This window comes from Suncus etruscus, chromosome 8, assembly GCF_024139225.1.
Source record: "Suncus etruscus isolate mSunEtr1 chromosome 8, mSunEtr1.pri.cur, whole genome shotgun sequence".
Classification (NCBI taxonomy): domain Eukaryota; kingdom Metazoa; phylum Chordata; class Mammalia; order Eulipotyphla; family Soricidae; genus Suncus; species Suncus etruscus.
In genome coordinates, this window is record NC_064855.1 from 94199236 (window position 1) to 94219785 (window position 20550).

The 20550-nt window shown below is 36.5% G+C and overlaps 1 protein-coding gene across 1 annotated transcript in view; it reads right to left on the bottom strand.

Annotated features, from left to right (window-relative positions):
• Positions 1-20550, bottom strand: part of MYCBP2 (MYC binding protein 2) — a 234133-nt gene that overhangs the window by 37058 nt on the left and 176525 nt on the right. The window contains exons 57-63 of the mRNA XM_049778932.1: positions 14367-16016; positions 13086-13255; positions 10243-10484; positions 7027-7194; positions 5395-5552; positions 1581-1780; positions 250-399 (exon numbers count right to left, since the gene is read on the bottom strand). Coding sequence (XP_049634889.1) covers positions 250-399; positions 1581-1780; positions 5395-5552; positions 7027-7194; positions 10243-10484; positions 13086-13255; positions 14367-16016 — 2738 coding nt within the window. The remainder of the gene's footprint in view (positions 1-249; positions 400-1580; positions 1781-5394; positions 5553-7026; positions 7195-10242; positions 10485-13085; positions 13256-14366; positions 16017-20550) is intronic.

The window sequence follows — 20550 nt, forward strand, 5'->3', positions numbered from 1 at the left end:
GGGTCACATCTGGCAGTGCTCAGGGATTACTTCTGGCTCTACGCTCAGAAATCGCTCCTGGCAAGCTCAGTGGACCATATGGGATGCCAGGATTCGAACCACTGTCCTTCTGAATGCAAGGCAAATGCCTTACCTCCATGCTATCTCTCCGGCCCCTACCTGTAAATGATCTTAAGCAAATTATTGTATTATCCAGAGTTTAATATTTTTATTTACAAATATGGACAATTAAAATAATACAGTACTCACCTGTTCTGCATTTTCTTTGTTTGTCTTACTTTCCTCATCCTCTTCTTCCTCTGGTTCCACTGGAGCAGGAGTCAATGATGCCACAAAATGCCAGAGAATATCATGGAGAGAAGTTGTTTGGATGACATTACACAGAAGCCAGTTAAAGGCCTGAATAAATAATGACAAAATGAGTCCAAGATTAAAAAAGCAACAGTAAAAAAAGGGGCAGAGCTTTGCTCAATAACAAAATACCAATATGCACTATTTAAAGGAAAGATACCAGAAAGATGAAAGTCAGTAATTTCAAGTTAACTTTAAAAAGATTATTAGAGATAAAGGCCACTTTATAAAAACAATATCAAATCAATCATCAAACCTTTAATTGCAAAAAGTTTTAATATTCATTCCTTCAAGAATAACATTATATATTACCAATTCTATTCTCAAACCACCTTGTTGCAAAATTCATCGTATTTTTAATTTATTCAAACATATATTTCCCAACTTGTTTAAGATTAATGAAGAAATATTTGCCAACCTCTATAAAAGTATTTAATTAAATATATTCATTATATTCACATAAAAGAAACATGGCAAGTTATCATACACATACAAAAAAAATTTACCATATTAAAGTGTATGACAAAATTTGTATATATATAAATGTAAACAACGTAGTTTTATCAAGTATAAACTTGGAGAATGTTAAATTAGTAACTCAGAAGTCTTACTTAATTACATATTTTTTGCATGATTACAATCTCACTACAGAACATTTTTTGGGAGTACAGCCATACTAATAAGCTATCTGAGCTTACTCCTGGCAGTGTTCCGGGGATGAAATGCGGTGCCAGGATCAAACATAGGTCAGCTGTGTGAAGTTGAGTGATTTAATCACTGTACTATCTTTCTGGTTCCTACAAATGTTTTAATAAAAGGTAATCTTAGAATTCAAATAATAAGGGACAAAAATATGTCTTGTGAAAGATCAAATTTGGGGGGGTTTGTGTGCTGTTGTTATTTTGGGGGCACATCCAGAAGTATCGAGGGCTGAATCCTGGCTTTGCGCTCAGGACTGACTTGACTCCTGGCAAACCTGGGGAACAATAGAGTCCCAGGCATCAAATATGAATTGATTCCATTCAAGGCAAATATTAGTGAACTGAATATGGAATTCTAAATTAAATTAACAAACCTATTAATTTAATTTTGATATGAGCACAGCTGATAGGTAAATGCCTCCTAATTTGTTGCAGTTTTTGTTTGGTAGGAAAGTGAAATTATTATACAGAATCAATCATATCATCTGTATGATAAATGAATCAAAAATTACATAAATGTATTCATACCTCCATTGCAAAAACTCGGCAAGCAGATTTCCGTAAGGCCTGTTTCATTGCTAACTCAAGTCCTTCTAGATCATGATGCTGTATAACAAAAGCTAAAACTGGCCACTGGAAATTTCTTTCTCCTTTGGAAAGGGAGCTGTGGGCTGAGATTAGTCGGGAAAGCTCAGGAGATGGATGTCTCAGGAGAGATGAACCAACTTCTATTAAAAAAAAGGAAAACAGTATTAATTTTCATAGGCAACGTAAGATTCATATTAGAATAATAATATCTAATGTTTGACATCTTGGGCTACAGGGTGATATGGTTCAGAGGACTAAACCAGAGTCAGCGAAGTAGTTGCATGTGAAGGCAAGTGCCTTATTTCATGTACTGATTCTTTGGTCCTAGAGATTTTTGTTCAATTTTTACTGAAACCCCAAAATATTAAACTGAATGTCACAGAAGCTATGAGTTATAAAGACGGGGTTTTTATGTAAGCTACATTGAATCTACGGTTTCTGTTTTCTCAAAAATTAAGCTGGTATTAATTTTTCTTATTAATATTTTTTTGTTTTGTTTTTTGGGCCACACCCGGTGACACTCAGGGGTTACTCCTGGCTATGCGCTCAGAAGTCGCTCCTGGCTTGGGGGACCATATGGGACACCAGGGGATGGAACCGCAATCTGTCCTAGGCTAGTGCTGGCAAGGCAGACACCTTACCTCTAGCACCACCACGCCGGCCCCTTATTAATAATTTTTATTGTTTATTATTTTATTGTAAGTGGATTACAAATCTTTCAGAGTAATATTTTAGGTACATACGGCACTGAACCTAGGGCATTCCCACCACCAATGTTGTCCTCCCTTAAACCCTGTTCCCAAGCATGCATCCATATCCCACTCCTCTGGCCTCCCCCACTCCCCACCGCTGCTAGTATAAGTGGTCCCCTCTATGTCTGGCTTGTTGTAAAATGGGTATAGATTCTGTTATCGTTGGCTTTGAATTTGGTGTTTAAGACTGATCTTTTTTTTTTTTTTTTTTTTTTTGGTATTTGGATCACACCTGGCAGCACTCAGGGGTTACTCCTGGCACTATGCTCAGAAATCGCTCCTGGCAGGCTCAGGGACCATATGGGATTCGGGATTTGAATCACTGACTTTTTGCATGCAAGGCAAACACCTTATTTTCATGCTATCTCTCCGGCCCCTGATCTTTTTTTTATTTTTTATTTCTACTCAATGTTAATACAACTGTTTGGTCTTGGAACCATCCATTCCCCCCCCCATCAATTTATAAGGCAAAATAAGATGATTCAAGTTATGTGGTTCTGTTTGAAAGGAAAGAAAAAGATAAAAAACCAAAACCAAACAAACAAACAAAAAGAGCAAAAACAAACAAACAAAAACCGGAAGGGGTCCATCTAGATGCAGGGGTCTCAAACTCAATTTACCTGTGGGCCGCAGGAGGCAAAGTCGAGGTGATCCTTGAGTGCAAAGTCAGTAGTAAGCCTTGAGCATTGGGGGGTATGACCCAAACAACTAAAACAAAACAAAACAAAAAAAAGATTCCTCTAGGGCAGGGTCACAAAATGTTGTATGGAGGGCCGTTTGCGGCCCGCGGGCCACGAGTTTGAGGCTCCTCTAGATTCTAGAGGATTATAAATATCGATTTAGGAGAAGAAAGGGGAAAAGAAAGGGGAAAAGAAAAACATCACAAAAAGACAATAAAAAAGACCAAAACAATAATAATAATAATAATAATAATAATAATAATAATAATAATAATAATAATAATAATGAAAATAAAAGAACAGACAAGTTGGTATTAATTTTGACTTTTTTTGTGTGTTTTGGGCTACACCTGGTAATACTCAGCGGTTACTCCTGGCTCTTCACTCAGGAATTATTCCTGGCTCGGTGACCATATGGGATGCTGGTGATGGAACCCAGGTTGAATGCATGCAAGCCAAATGTCCTTCTGGCTGTACTATCTCTCTAGTCCTGTTAATTTTGTACATGTACAATTATACATAATTATACAATAAAATATATATACTATTTAATTAAGTGTAATCATACATCTGTAATTCCTTTCTTCTAAAGAACTTCTTTATTGTTATCTTCTTTTGTGGGAGGGGGCATATCTAGTTGGACTCAGGGGCTACTACTAGTTCAATGCTCTGGGGTCGTGCTTCTTAGTGTTCACATAATCAGGCAGTTCTGGTATCAAATCTGGGGTTCCTGTATGCAAAGTATGTGCTCCAGGCCTCAAAGTTATCTCCCCAGCCTTAAAGAGTTTTTTTCTGCAAGGATTGCACCTCTTAAGAGCTCAAGATTATCTACTGAGAGTCCGGGAGTTGGCTCCAAGAGTTAAGAGTGCATGCTTTGCATATGGAACCTCTAAATTTAATCCATAGCACACCACAGTCCTCGTAGTGCTTATAGTACTGTAAGCTCTGACCAGTGAGCCAGGAGCAGCCCCCATGAAACAGCTGCTGCTTTGAAATTATAGATTATTGTCAGATGGCCAATAATATTTTTCTTGAAAATCTTTAGTAGTGCATAGTAATCTATGATGAGCCAAATTTTTACTCTAGTAAGCAGATTTTTACTCTAGTAAGCAGTTTACCTGACAAATCACTGACATATATATTACCTTTTCCTTTATGTTATTATTTTTTCTTTTTTTTCTCCCCTACCCTTCTTTTGTTATTTTTTATGCATGAAGTAGAATCTTTTTTTGTTTTGTTTTGGGCCACACCTGTTTGATGCTCAGGGGTTATTCCTGGCTAAGTGCTCAGAAATTGCCGATGGCTTGGGGGGACCATATGGGGCACCGAGGGATCAAACCGTGGTCCTTCCTTGGCTAGTGCGTGCAAGGCACACACTTTACCTCTAGCGCCACCTCTCTGGCCCCATAAAGTAGAATCTTATGCATTAGGTAGGATGGTTTATGAGCTATTAGTTTTACTGATAACATACTAGGCAACATTATGAAACTTCATAACTTCATTTCTAGTAACTTAAATATACTCAACTTCCTTACCCCTAAAGGATAAATATGTGAGGTGATGGGTATGTTAATTCAATGGTGAGAATTCTTTCACAATGTATAAAATTTCAAATCACCATTGGGTACGTATTAAGTGTCAGACAACTTTGTTGCTAATATTTCATAGACAAATACTTGTTTAAAAAAGAAGAGACATTCATTTATCCCAACTATATTATTCATTCATAGTGGTAATATTTAAAATATCTCTGCTTATGGGTGTGGGGGCTAACTTTCAAAGGTAACTTTCACTCAAACTCTTGATTTACTACAGCTTAGTGGAATATGTAATAGAATGAACACTAGGTTAGACACTTAATGAGGTATTAAATAATGTATCATTTAATTAATAATTCAATACACTTTATGATTTAATATTTTAAAATATAGTTTATTAAGAATTTGAATACCTAACAAGAATTTAATGGTTAATGACCATATTCTTCTGCTTTTACTTTTATTTTTTGATTTAAGGAACATAAGTGGTTGTGTTCAGATGTCACTTTTACTCTTTGCTCAAGATCAAATCTGTATAGGCCCTATGCAAAGCAAGCACTTTACCTCTAGTGTATCTCTCTATCCTTCTAGTTATTCTTCAATAATTACTGGATGATCTATCTCTTCTATTGAGACTCACAATTTAGGAACAATTTATGGCTGTGTCACATAAAAGAATACTTCCCACAATTTAAAAGTAATCTATTCTGCTCCCTTCAGAAATTAAAAGTCTGCATGTATAACCATTTGCAGTACTTAATCTTCTTTTCCTCTTTACACTTACCAGTGTCTCCACTATTAACTCTTCTTCTGGGAATGGCTTTGACTCGTGCAGGTAATATGGAGTGTTGTTTATCATATTCAGAAGCAACAACTGAATATGATCTTTGGAAGACAGTCCTTTTTGCAAGATCAGTATCAGTTATGGGACTGGTTTCTAAACTGTAGATAAAAAGAAAACAAATGAAAACAAAAAATGATGGGAACATAACTATATTACATGATAACATGATAACACCCAAATATGTGATACTGTATTTATTTTCAACTCTAAAATAAACCCCAAAATTCAAAGTTAAATAAACAATAACTCTTTAAATCATAAAAGGCTTTTTTTTTTGTTTTTGGGCCACAAACCTGGCAGGGCTCAGAGGTTACTCATGGCTCTGCACTCAGAAATCACTTGTGGGAGGCTCAGGGGGCCAACGAAAATGCTGGGGATGGAACTTAGTGCCATTCCAGGTCGGCAGCATGCATGGCAAATGTCCTGTGCTATTAATCTGGACCTCATAATTGGTATATTTTAAAATGGTATCTATTTCATAAGAATACTCAACAAAAGGGATGGCTATATAAAACTCAGAATAAAATGTCTGTAAGGAGCATGCAAGTTAATGTATCAGGTTTTCTTGGGACCTTCAATTGCTGTGCTAAATCACCATGGGGCTGTGACAAACAGTATTTCCTAGAAGATTTCTAAATTCTTCTGTGATACTAATGATACCTCGAGTTTTTAAAATAGAGGGTTTAACTTTGACTATCCTGGGGTTTCCATTCATCCCTTCAATGCACTTTTTCTCTAAACTGCTTCTGTCATCTAAAATTATACTATTTTCTTTAGAGGCATTTCACTATCTTTAAAGGTTACTGTATATAACATATATACCTAATTAAAATACCTAGTTAATGTAGCTCCCAAAATTTTGATGGATAATTCAGAGTTTAGCGGGAAAGTTAGTTAAGTATTTTCAATTTTGTAAAACGCTCATTTGTATATATAAAAAGCTAGTATGTTCATAAAATATCTATTATATTAGTATAGCATTATAGCACAATGTTTACATAATGGCATGTCTTTAGAAGGATTAAATTTTTTCATTTACAGACTATCATGTTCATGGTTCATCATGACGGAAGTCCTGCTGTCATTTAAAGCTTACCCTATTAAGTCAATAAATCTCATAGATTTTTCCCATTAGTATTTTCTTTAACTTTTTCATAATTTCAATAACTCCACTGTCAACAATCCAGTTATATATACCTAGCCAAAAATCATTGACTATCAGTTTCTAAGTGACATTGTAAAACTTTGATTTATCATATCATTATTTCTTTCAAAGTTTTAGTGGCAAATATACAGATTACTAGTCATGTGTTGTTAGAAGGTGCAGTAAGCAGCAGTGTTCAAATTCAAGGTTCATTTAAGTACCTCTTCCATAAGACACTTTCTAAGAATTTTCCTAAGTGATCTGCCTATTAGTATTGCTCTCATAGCAGAGCTAACTTAATATTTATTATTTTTACTTTTTATAATATTCTTCTTAGATGGAAGAATGCACACAAGAATTTCCAGGCTTCTTTTCTAGTTCAAAATCTTCCTTCCACCAAATACTATTCAACAGAGGAGAGAAAATACCTTGGTGGCATAGACTTCATATTACTCTCAGGTTCTTCAAAAACATTAGGACTGGCATCAGGAGTCACTGATATGTACGGGGCAGGAACAGATGTTGAACGTAAATATCTCATTTCATCTTGGAATAGGTTGTCATCCTGATAGCCCACAAAATTTTCATGATGATGCCTGCATTAAATCAAACCCAACAGCTTAGTGTATGATGGCAATAAAGACATTCTGCATGTTCAGTATCCTTTGTGAAAGTAAACAAAACAAATGTAAATATATATATATATATTAAAGTAATGATGAAATATTCAAATAATATTTGACCTGGTCATCAAGACATTGATAAATTAACCATATTAGGAAAAGAACTCGAGGGTGGTAACAATTAGAAACCATCTATGTATCTGTTTCATACAAATCCATTTAGTTTATTACTGGAGGGTTCTGATCAAAGAATCTGACTTCGGAGGGCAGGTGGCTAAAGAGAGTAGGATTGGGTGGAAGAGGAAGAGGGAGTTTGGAGCTCCAGCTGCTGTTTAGACAAAGGGTTCTTCAAAAACAGTAGGACTGGTAGTTGAGAGCCACCCCTATGTAAATAGATGAGGCTGGGAAAGAAGCAAGACTTTGGGGGTGCTTAAAGTGACCTTTGGGCTTTGTGGAGGGAAGGACCCATTTAGCTGAGTGAGCTGAGGTACTGTGACAAGTCTTGGAATAACGTAGTTCCAGCAGATAGTACAGGTGAAAGGGAACTTGTTTCACCATCTTTAGAGCCAAGTGATCAGGGAGACTTCAAGGCTGTAAGTCCTACCTGGCGGGGCCATGACCAGCGGCTGAGAAAACAATTCTGCAGATTACAAGTAGGGCATGTTCCTATACTAGAAAGACACCCGTGTCTTTAAGGCACCAACAAGCATTTTAGCAGAGGCAAGAAAAATTTATATAGCAGCTTAAAGAGGATTAACTGTGTCTAAGCCAAAATCCTAGCAATTTTAGCAGACTTAGTGTGGCAAGAGGAAGCCTCCTAGACACCCACTCGTCATTACTGATGAGGCTCAGGAGCCACCAGTCTTAAGACTACAAAACCAATTATGAAGAGATGGGGTAATGGACAATACTAACTTTACTATAAAACACGTCCTGCAGAGCAGAAATGGCACAGCCTGGAAATCTAAAATGGAAGCTTACTTCACTGGAAAGATGGCATATCTATCTCCTGAGTGAGCCACTATCAGCAGCAGATTTCCCTCAGTTGGTTGAAAAGGAAAGATCTTTGACCAAAGTCACTGAGGCAAAGAATGGGCCTGGTCCTAAGAGAAAAGGGGGTCATGGGAGATTTCATATCTGAGCCAATCCCGAGCCAATCCCCTCCCTCTGTCCAGAGCAACAATTCAAGGAAACAATTAACCAACCAACCAATCAACTCAAACCCATATTGTCATAAGAACCACAGCATCTCTTTGAGGAATAACAAGGTCAACAAAACACAGACAATTACTCTCCTGGATTTAGATACTATAGATGTATCTGGAAACTCCAATGGCAAAGGAAGCATAAATAACATGATGACATCCTAATACAAAGATTTTTATAAAATTAAAGAACAGGAACTGGGGATTTGGCTGAAGAGCACATGTCTTGATCAAGTCCCAGCATTTCATCCCTGTGCACTGCCTGGAGTGCTCTCAAAACAACAGCAAAGGGTTGTAACTAGGAAACAATAAAACCAAAAAGGCAGCCTACTGAGATTATATTTGCACATAATATAGCTAACAATAATTGGTACACAAAATATGTAAAGAAACCATAAAATGCAGCAACAAAAACAATCCAATGCAGAAATGGTCACAAGATCCCAAAGAGCTATTTCTCCAGAGAAGACATTCAGATGGGCGCAGGGCACATGAAAGTCAAACACCATTTATTATTAGGGAAATGTGGTCAAGACCATCTTGATATGCACCTAACACTCTTTAGAAAGGCCTTTGACCACAGTCACTTATGAGGATAAGTGCTAATGAGGATATGGAGAAAAAGGAGCTCTGGTCCACTGCTGATGGAAAATGCTCTAAAATAATGCAACCTTTATGGAAAATGTTTTAAAAAGTAAAAGTGCCATATGATCTAGCAATACCACTCCCAGTAGTCAAGGCTTTCTCATTTGTGTCTTCATACATGCATTTATCAGGCAGCTGCTCTTCTTTCAGCAAGCTAACTGATTTTCTATTTCTCTTTCTTTCTTTGGTGGTTTTTGGTTTTTGTGCCATACCCGGCGGCACTCAGGGGTTACTCCTGGCTCTGCACTCAGAAATTGCTTCTAGCAGGCTCAGGGGACCATATGGAATGTAAGGGATTGAACCTGGGTCTGTCCCAGGTTAGCTGCGTGCAAGGCAAATGCTGCTGTGCTACTGCTGTGCTGTATCACTCTGGCCCCTCTATTTCTCTTTCATGACTCTAGGAACCCGTTTTTGAATTCCATGGAGAAAACAAAGCAATCTGTCTTTCACATCCTAACAGCACCCAGTAGCACTACTATAGGTCCTAAATAACATTTCCAATGTTTCATTTATAAGTCTGACTTCCCACAAGAGTATAGAGCTGGAATCATTTAAATATTAAATGAATGACTGTCAAAGTATGAAAGAACCTTTTAAGAAAATTTTAACTTTTCCCTTGATTAACAGACTGAAATCATACAACCATGAGTAAAAGATAGTTAAATCTTATTTTCCAGAACTTTTTTCTATCTATTATTTAATAAAAATTGAGATAATCTACATGTTTTAAAAAAACAACCAAACAAAACATCTTACTTTATTTTGGGGTCCTCCTAAGCAATGCTCGAACCCAGGGGCCAAGCCAGATACTTGGTCATCCTGGCCAGAGAGTTCACTGTTAGAACCTGATGATGTGGCCCTGCTTGACCCAGTGGTGCTGGCAATTGAGGGACCACAGGATTATACTTAGTGATGATGTAGAGTAGAGAATGTGGTGCCAGGATAAAAATCAGCATCTTCCCAGGCCATGCTTTTTAAAAATAACTACTACCATCAAGTGTGTAATGTAGTATCATACAATGATCAAGAGGTCACACAAAAAAGTCAATTTCTAAGGCCTCCTTTTTATGCAGAACGTATAATGTAGTATGGGTGGGTACTCAGAGGATATTAACAATATAGTAACTAGCAATCCAAAAGCAATTAAAAAACAATAATTAGGCTGTATTACCTGGCTAGTGTCTGAAGGTAGAGACAAGGCATTTTAACAGGAAGATCCTCAGATATGCCCTCTTTCACACTGGGAAGTTGAGACTGGAATGGCTTTGCAGGATAACAAAGAATGCTGGGCTCTGCTGCACTGCTCAAGGATAGCAGGAAGAGTGCATTGGCTTTGATCACCTGGTGAGCTTCCATAGTTGGCAAGGCACGAGGCGTCTTGACTTGCAGTGGCTTCCTCCTAGACTGTTTGACCTGGCAAAGAAAAATTTAGTCAGCTTCCCTACTCTCTTAAAAAATTACTTATATATTTTGGGGCACAGGTGGAGCTCCCTAATACCATCCATGTTGGTAGTGTGGGCTTGACAGTTTGGTACTTGATTGGTGATGCAGTGCTGCTAGGCCCAAGGTTGATAGAGGCCATCATAGCTACACTTGGGGGTGTTAAGCACAGATGTTTCTGAGTATCAAGCTTGGACTTTCACACGTGCAAAGCAAGTATTCCACTTCTAAGCTATCTCCTTAGATCGATTTAAGATTTTAATCAAACTATGCACTTTGAACTTCTAAGAAAAGTCACAAAACACTCATTTAAAAAATAGTAAGAGTAATAGTAATAGTAGAGTGGTGGAGCAGCAGTAGGGTGTTTGTCTTGCACACTGCTGACTTAGGACAGACCGTGGTTTGATCCCCTTGCATCCCATATGGTCCCCCAAGCCAGGAGCAATTTCTGAGTGCATAGCCAGGAGTAACCCCTGAGCGTCACTGGGTGTGACCCAAAAAAACCAAAAACAAATAATGTTTTAAATATTATTTAATAATAACTAAAACATTAAAATATTTAATTTAAATACTATTTAATAGTAACTATTTTAATAATTAAGACCAGTAAACAAAATTTACATTTATGTTTTTCTCTAACTATATTTTATTGGCCACAAACTCTGTTTTTCTTTTTTCTTAGAAATATTGACACTTAATCGTCAGGGAGATGCAAATCAAAACTACTATGAGGTACCAATCAAAACTACTATGAGGTACCACCTCACGCCACTGAGATTGGCACACATCACAAAAAAGGAAAACAAGCAGTGCTGGCGGGGATGTGGAGAGAAAGAAACTCTTTTTCACTGCTGGTGGGAATGCCGTCTAGTACAACCTTAACTAGTAAAATATAAATGTAATAACCTCCTTTAAAAAAGTAAGTGTTGAAGGGAGAGTAAATGAACAGAGGAGCCTACAGTCAATCCCATGACACTATACTTCAAGGGTGGAGAGACCCTGTATGTCCTAGGCCAAGGGAATTCCCTCTCTAATGCCCCCATTTTTTACTATGCCTATGCAGGGAAAAAAAAAAAAAACGGGGGTGGGGGGCACAAAATAGTTTTGTTTCTATCTATTTAGATTCTTCTATTTATTTACTTTTTTATTTGTTTTTGGTTTTTGGGTCACATCTGGCAGCGCCAGGGGTTACTTTTGGCTCTATGTTTGGAAATCGCTCCTGGCAGGCTCAGAGGGGACCATGTGGGATGCCGGGATTTGAGCCACCGTCCTTCTGCATGCAAGGCAAACACCTTCATCCTATCTCTCCGGCATCCATTTATTTTTTATTTTTATCTTTTTTGACTTCTGTGTTTTGGTGTAGATATTGAAGTTGATGTCTCCAATCTTATTTTATGTTATTTCATCTTTCTTTCTTTTTGCACTCTGACATGGTTTTATTCCAAGACCGAGACTATTCAGTGGTGCTTGACTTTAGTGCTGTAGTGCTCACTGGATATTTTATTCGATATTTCTTTTGGTATTGTTGTGGTATTTCAATTCCTTATTTCCTGTCCTCTCTCAAACTGAGGTTGAGAGCCTTTAGAAGGACTACCCCCATTTTTGGCTTATTTGATTTTTACTCCATTTTATTGCTTTTTCTTTCTTCAAACAAAACCACATAACTTAAACTATCTAGCTCCGCCTTTCAAATAGAGGGGGAAACAAGGAGGGTACCAGGACCAACCAGAAATATGATCACTAAGTAGTAATCTAGACACAGAGGGGACCACTTATTCTAGCAGACTGGGGGGTAAGGGTGGGGGATATAGGAGCAGGATGGGAGTAGGGGTGGAGGGAGGGCAAATTTGGTGATGGGAATTCCCCTGACTCAATGTTAATATATACTTAAAATACTACTGTGATATATAAGTCAATATGTGTGGTCAAAATAAAAATTATAAAAAAAAAAAAGTAAGTGTTGGGGCCGGAGAGATAACATGGCGGTAGGGCATTGGCCTTTCATGCAGAAGGATGGTGGTTCAAATCCTGGCATCCCACATGGTCCCCCTTGCCTGCCAGGAGCGAATTCTGAGCATAGAGGCAGGAGTAACCCCTGTGCGTGCTGGGTGTGACACAAAAACAAAAACAAAAAGTAAGTGTTGTGTATATGAGTGTGTGTTCAGAAACTATTTTTGGCAAGGTATGCCATGATGGTGAATAATCTGGGGTTTCAAGAACCTTACAACCTAATTAGAGATTTAAGGGAAAACAGAATGTTCCTAAGGAAACGGACAAAGAAAACGGGTGAATCAAGAAAGAAAGGTCTAAAGGAAGAGGTACATATTTATATAGTAGACAGTAAAAAATTATACAACAAACATTTACCAATAAGGCTGCGCCACATGTTGGTTGTCTTGTGTTGATTTTGTTTTGTAATTTTGTTTTGAAAAATAGCTGATGTAGTATAATTATTAAATTATTCCTTGCATAAAGGTTGATTTTAAATATAAAATATATAGAAGAATCGTCCAATATAATTCTTAAAAGATTTACTCTAAACTACAACATTATAGTCTATCACAATGAAAATACCTTTTCCCTTGCAGCAGCCTGTTTTTCACGGAGGTATTTTTCTCTGCAGCGATCACATACCAGATACCAGGTGCTTCCGCCTATACCACCATCACCACAGTTACCAGCCCAGCCTCCACAGAAGTGCCCAATGCTATTGTAACCTTGTCCACCAGCATATCGGCCACAACCTTGAAACAAGAATGAAAGGTAAGTGATTTTGTAGTACTTTGTCTGATCTTTGTTATTTTATTAAATAATGACAGCTTCAACTTCTGAAAGTAAACAAAATACCTGTAGGCCAGTATCTGACTTTTCCCATCCTACTATTAATGTATCAAAAGAATATTCATTCTAAACAAAATGTAATCAACTCAATAATGCTGAATATATTAGTCTATATATCAAGGTAAGAAAGATAGGGTGTGGGCACATTTAGATGTTTGTTCCCATAAGATGAGATAAACAGATATAAAATGTTGTTAGAATTATGTGTTTTATATTTGGGGCATACCTGGCAGTGTTCAGGGGCCACACCTGTAGGCTTGGGAAACCAAGTAGGATGGTGGGGATCGAATCCAAATCAGTTTTATGCAAAGTAAGTGCTTTACCTGCTAAATCATCTCAATAGCCCAGAATTTTTTTGAAATCTATTTTCTTGGTTTTAGGGCTGCACCTGAAATGCTCAGGAGATACTCCCAGATCTGCACTCAATTAATCTTGGTGATTCTTGAGGGAATCATATGGGGTGCTGAGGATAGAACCTGGGTCTGCTGCATGTAAGCAAGTGTACCTTCTGTACTATTGATCTGACCCCCAGAATTATTTTTCAAAGATTTCCATCTTTTACAAAAGGCTGCAGGCTTATAGGAATATAAAACATTTATCAAAATACATGAAGTTTCTTGAACTAATAGCTGTAGACTCCCATATTTGTCCAAAATAGTTTAATTGAAAAAAATAGCTGAATAGAAAATACTCAAAGAAACCCATTTAACTGTAAAAGTTTCAATTTTTAAAAGGAAAACACTAAAATAAAGGGAGAGCTAATATAGACATCTGCTCTGTATAGATGAACATGTCACTTTTTCTATCTTTGTATCTATATTTAATGACATTTACTGTGTATCTTTTCTATCTTTGTATCAGTATTTTAACAGTAACAAAGACTAATTGATATTTGAAAATTTGATACATCAAAATAAAACTCAATTTTCTTACCTATTTTCCACAAAACTTCCTATAGATTTTGGATATTTCTCAATATTTAACCTAATTCATTGATATCAGAATACCATTTACCTGGATGCGCTTGTCTCATGTGATAGGTCACTGGGTATGGATGTGACTCCCCACACAGCTCACAGATCGTGTCTTTCTCTGGTCCTCCGACTGCCAGCTGGGCCATCTCCCCGAACAAATTACCCCTGGGCCGGACTTCTGCTTTTTCTTTTTTCTTTTTTTCTTTCTTTGCCTTCTTATTCTCTTTTTCACACTCTTTCTTTTTTAAGACTGCACAAGAGCCAGGACTTGGGAAGATCATATTTTGAGATGCTGCTTTGATAGTAGCCAAAGAGATATCCTCCCAAAAGGCAACTAAATGTTGTAAAGTTAAGGGAAGAGGAGACTTAGACTTCATTGAGTGATGCATGGACATTTCAAAAGCAGCTTCAGCTTTCCCATCCTCGCATTTTTCATGCAGAGGTGGTTCCTTAAGCATGGACAACACTTTATTTTTGTTGATACTGCCCATTTTAGATATATCTGGGCCATGAGGAGCAATGTTAAACATGTTCAGTGCAGATGATATTTCCAAGGAGTGCCTATTTTTCAATTTGGTTTCCTTTTCCTCTGTAGGTTGCTGGCTACTTAAGCTACTTCTTATTGGTGCATGTTCTTTGGAAAGTTCCGGATTAAATTTCAGGAAAGAGGAACAAGCCATTGCGTCATGGACTATGCCTTCATGCCAGAGGAAAGAGGCAAAGACTGCTCTGGCACACTCTGCCACAGAAGGTGACATGGCTTGCTTGGCTGGTTCCAAAGGTTTCGAACCCTCTCCTTTGAAAAGAAAGCTAGATTTTTCCTTTTTGGGCCTGGTATGCCTATTGGCACATTTCCGACTTATCTTGGGGGATGCTCGCATGTCCTGCTCATCTTTCAGGGGTGCTTTTCCTATGCTGAAATGAACTTTATTCGAAGCTTCATCAACACTCTTAAATTCACTGCCTTCGTCACAGGTAGTATCTGTTAGACTATTGGTTTTCAAAGTGCTTGATGTGCAGACTTCCACCACCTCACTGTGAAGATTTTCTTGTACCACATGGGGGGAGGGAGCTCTATTTTCAGATCCAGGGGAGTGGGAGTCCTTAGAATCCTTTGGTCCTGATTTTGGTTTCGGTGAGGTGGATCGTCCTCTTAATGGCTCTGTGAGAGGCATTTTCTTCTTGCGGAGGGTGTCTGGGTCAAGTGTGTAAGAGTCTGATTTGGAACGTTCCCGAGGAGGATCAAGTTTTGTCTTAGCAGGAGCAGTGCTTTTTTGAGGTAGATTTTTCTCATTTGGCGAGGAGGAGCGTGGAGAACTAGTACCAGATGGGCTAGACCTATTGGCTGGGAGAGTCTTTGGCTTAGGAGATGATGACCGAGAGCCTGGTCCTGGGGATTCAGCTCTGAAGCCAGATGACACTCTCCCATCAGATTTTATTGTCTGCAAGGTGTTATGGTTGGGGGACAGAGACCTACTATGTGAATCTGACCTCAACTTTGCTGCATCAGATTTCAACAGGAGAGATTCACTTGCTGACAAACCATCTGTTCCCCTCGGCTTCTTCTGATCAGCAGTAGTCCGACTCATACGTCCTTCAGCTTTAACTGATCTGCTGTGTTTGGAGGACAGTTCTGATTTTCCTGGTGTAGAGATAGTTCTAGAAGATGCTGAGAGAGTCGCTCGGTCACCTGCATGATCCATTTCATAGTAAAAACTTGTTAATAAAATGGTAATTTGTTGATAAAAGTCTAACAAATAAACACTGAAATTAAAAGAGCTGATCATATTTTGTCACAGAAAAAAATTACTTGAAGAACATGTAAAAAGGGAAAACAGTTTTCATAAGATTGACTATGTCATCTATATAACCGTTTCTATCAGAAACCATTTTCCTGCTGCAAAATAGATGGAACAAATAGCACCAATACACCAATATGATTTATCATCTATATATGAACCTCACCTCTAGTATATAATTAGAATCTAACTCCAAAGAGGTGTTAGGAGAATTACATCACTACATTTTGTTTAGTTAAGAGAAATTAAGAAAACAGAAGTATTTAAAAATGCGCAGCAGTCAAGTTAAATGCCTTTCTTTTTCCAACAGTAAGTGTTGAAATTTAAAAGCTAAATTACATATAGGTATTATTTTAAAATGTATAAATTAGGTAAGTAAAGAGACAGTTTCACTGACTGTTAAATAACTTGCAATTAAAATATGAATACTCTAAAGCTATTAGTTACATATAATTCCAATATCATTATTTGAGCAAGTTGTAGTTTAAAAATTGTTTACATTTTTTAATCTTAGGGTCTCCTTGGCAAAAAACAAACTGATTATGAATGTCAGAATTTGTGGAACAAGTCTAAATCACGGGACTTAAAATTTTGAATTAGGATAATGATGCAATAAAAGGAAAATGTGCAATAAATACTTTCTTTCCCTGAGAAAACTAGATATTTTTATGTGGATACCTCTTGTTTTGGGCATTCATGCTCTCATTCTGGCCCACTCCTTCCTTCTAATTTCATTGTTTGCTTGGAGGCAGGTAGCGAGGCCTTTTCTGCACTGAGTTAGTGGCATAACCTTCAACATCACTTCTTAAAATAAAAATGTGAATCCTTAATTCAAGTTATATAATAGCTGGACATTAGGAAAGCATCTGATTTAAGTGTGTCAAGTGGAACAAAATTCATAAACCTTGCTAGAAATTTTTGTATATTTTTATATTTGACCTTGGAGCTATACTTAGTGATGCTGCTAGAGTGGGGGGTGAGAGTGCTGGTGGGATGCCCTTGGTGGTACCAGGAATTGAACCCAGGACTCCAGTTGTCAAGAGTGTGTATTTCAGTCTTCTGAGCTCTTTCCCTGGCTAAAAAAATACTTATCTGTTTTTAAAGAGCATAGCACATAGGTAAGCTCTGATATAATTGATACTGGTTGCACATTATATGGAGGTTTATTTGTATTTTTTAGATGAAAAAGAGAAATGATCAATGTGCATAATGTAGGAAAAGCAATTTTTTGCTTGCCTGTGATGTTTAAATGAGTCCACACTCTATAGGTGCAGAGAATATCTACCCTTCTAAAGGACTGATAGAATTTGTCTTTTACTTTTCACACATATAATGTCAAGAACAAATACTGTTCAATAAATATTTGTTAAATGAGAAGTGAACTCCTACTAACTTGATTATTTTTCTTTCACAATTCCTGAATCCTCAAATTCTATGAAAATTTATATTTCATAATCATGCCTTCTGAGATGACAGGAAGAGATAACAAGAACTGCTGCATAAGGGATAAATGTTTTACAATGGAATCATTTACCATTCTGCAGTTAAATACGCAACTGTGGCAGACAGCTTATTATAGCACACTGTTTAACTGAGTATTTAAAATGCAAAATTATACTCTTTAAAAGAATTCTTCCCATTATTTTAATGATAAAAATAGCTAGTGAATATAATGCTCTCGTTTCTTACAATTCTTCACTGTCCCATCATAAATTTCACTTGTCCATGTATGTACTCTTTTTTATAGATGCAGCATTAAAATTCCAATTATATTTGGAGAAAAGAATTAAGATATGAAAACATGGATAGTATTACAGATATTAAGAGACCTAGTAGGATACATAATGAAGCTTGTGAGTGCAGTAGTACAAAAGTAGCTTAAGAAACTGCTGCCTATCTCATTGACCCAGTAACCAAACTATAGGACGAATTTTAGAAATTGTATTTGAAAGATTTACACAGCCTAGTTAACTGCCACTAACTTGAGGTGTGATGACTAGTGTGTTACTTTTATGACAGCTGAAAATGCCTTCTTTATAATTTTGGAAGTTGTGCCTTATATAATGAAAAATCTAGGAAAGTTAAAACAATTCCTTCAGTAGGCATCTGTCTTTCTAAAAGATAGTATCTGAAGTAACAGAGGTATGTTCTCTAACTTAATGGTGTGGATCTCTTTCTAAGGAAATTTCTTCTATCCAGGTCATTAGTTATCACTGGCATCCATCAATTATCAGGAACACCACGTGATATAGTCGAACAGAATTGCTAACTGGTCAGGGTAGGAAAGCAGGGGGGACTTTACATGTGGGATGCCTAGATTTCATTCCCTGGCAACCAGATAGTCCTCCAAACACTGCTGGGAACAACCACAAGCATAGAGCAGAAAGTAGCCCCCATGCAATAGTGTGTGTGGCACCTCTCCCAACACCCACAGCAAGCATATGCACCTGCTTAATTTCTATACCTCAATAACTGTCAATGATTTCTTAATGTCTGTGAGTTTAAAGTTGGGTATTTGCTGAAGTCTTGCAGAATTATTTCTTCCTGAGGTCTACTTGTCAAATATTAATTATGCTCTTTTGGAAAATTTACTTTTGTAAAGAAGGTAAATCTCAAATTAAATATTTTATTTATTAGAAACTATTTTTGTTAAGAGTAGCAAAACCCATACATTTTTTCCTTTAGATTTCAAAAATATTGAGGAGATTGAGGAGAAAGCAAATCACGTTGTTCTATATCATGTTGTTGCTTCTTGCACTATCAATAAATAAACATTTGTTTACCATTTTAAGATCACAGAATAGTTCCATATTCATAATTTAATTTTAATGATTATATTAATATAACATATATATTAATATTAATTATATTACTGTTATATTTAATGATTATATTGATCATTTATGCAATTCAGTGGTTTAGGGGAAAATTTTTCTGAAGAAATAACAAAGGACAAAATGAAAATTCAGTACATTCAAATAAATTAGAAAACAGGTTAATGTTATTTATTTCTTAATGATCTACACAGTGTTTCTATTCCAAGTCAGAACCCAATAGGGTTACATGATACATGTGACTGTGCTATATATTATACTGTAATGTTATACAATTTTGTATTATAATATAGTCTCTTTCAAGTTGGATAACACTATGGACACTCTATATACAGTTCTATAATAATATTATTGTATTGTCATTAAATATAGGTCAAACAAAATATTTTTAATTCATTATTCTGAGAAGGAAAAAAAACCCAAAAAATTAAGTAAATCTCCAGTAAAACAGGAATCACCAGTATTTAAAAACACAAAGCATGTTTTTAAAAGTAACTGAAAATTTGTATAACACCAATGGTTCAAATATTATAAGTTTAAAATATTAAAACTAAGTCACTAAGAAAATATTATAAGGAAGACTCACGCCAGACAGGCATATACAGGTTTGTGTGCCCTGATAATAAAGTTAAATTATAAAATTGTATCCAAGTGTTTTTCATAAAAAATAGAATAAAAATATTCTTATATAACATAACAGAAAATGAGTTAAAAAAATAAGTCACATAAGAGGGCCAGAGACAGTAGAGTAGACAGATGCTTGTCCACTGCAGTTGACTGATCTGGGTTTGATCTCTGGCAACCCATATGGTCCTCTGAGTCTGCCAGTAATGATCCCTGAGCACAGGATCCAGAAGGAAAGCAACAGAGCATAAAGTGTTTTATAAGTCTCACACATTTGTTATTTTGTTCTGATAATAGTGAGTTTGATAATCTCCAAATCATTTGTATCAAATGTGTTTTTATATATAATAATTTAAGTTTTAAGATTTCATACAAGTTTTCAAGCTAAGTAATATTTAACCTTGCAGATAAAATAAACATGCATAAAAATTACAATAATCAATGTTGTAAAGACAAATAGATTCACCACAAATTATCCTAAAATATAATTTTATATAAAATGATAAACTTTAACCTTCAAATGTGAAATGGGATGACAATGACTGAGGTGAATTTAAACTTCTTTACCGAAACCTATGTTCATTAGGAATGGCCCATACATGAATGCACACATACCCACCCTTGAGTTTTTGAGACAGAGATGAGAGAGCAGAGGCAGGCCCAGCTACACCATAATTTTTGTAAATGCGCTCACGAGAAGCAAGGTTGCGAGATGGAGATTCTACAGTGGAAAACATTGGCAAAGAAGCAGCACAGATTCAATGGAAAAAAAAATTAGCAGAGAACACAAGCAAAAACAAAGCATTTCATATGACACGAAGCTAATTGTTATCCCAAAAGTTATAGTTCTGCTAAATTTCTAAACAAGTTTATATTTCTCTAAAATTAAACCTGAAAAAAAATGTCAATTTAAAGAATCTGTTGCAATGACAATAGCTCCAAACATGTTTACTTAAATGTTAACTGT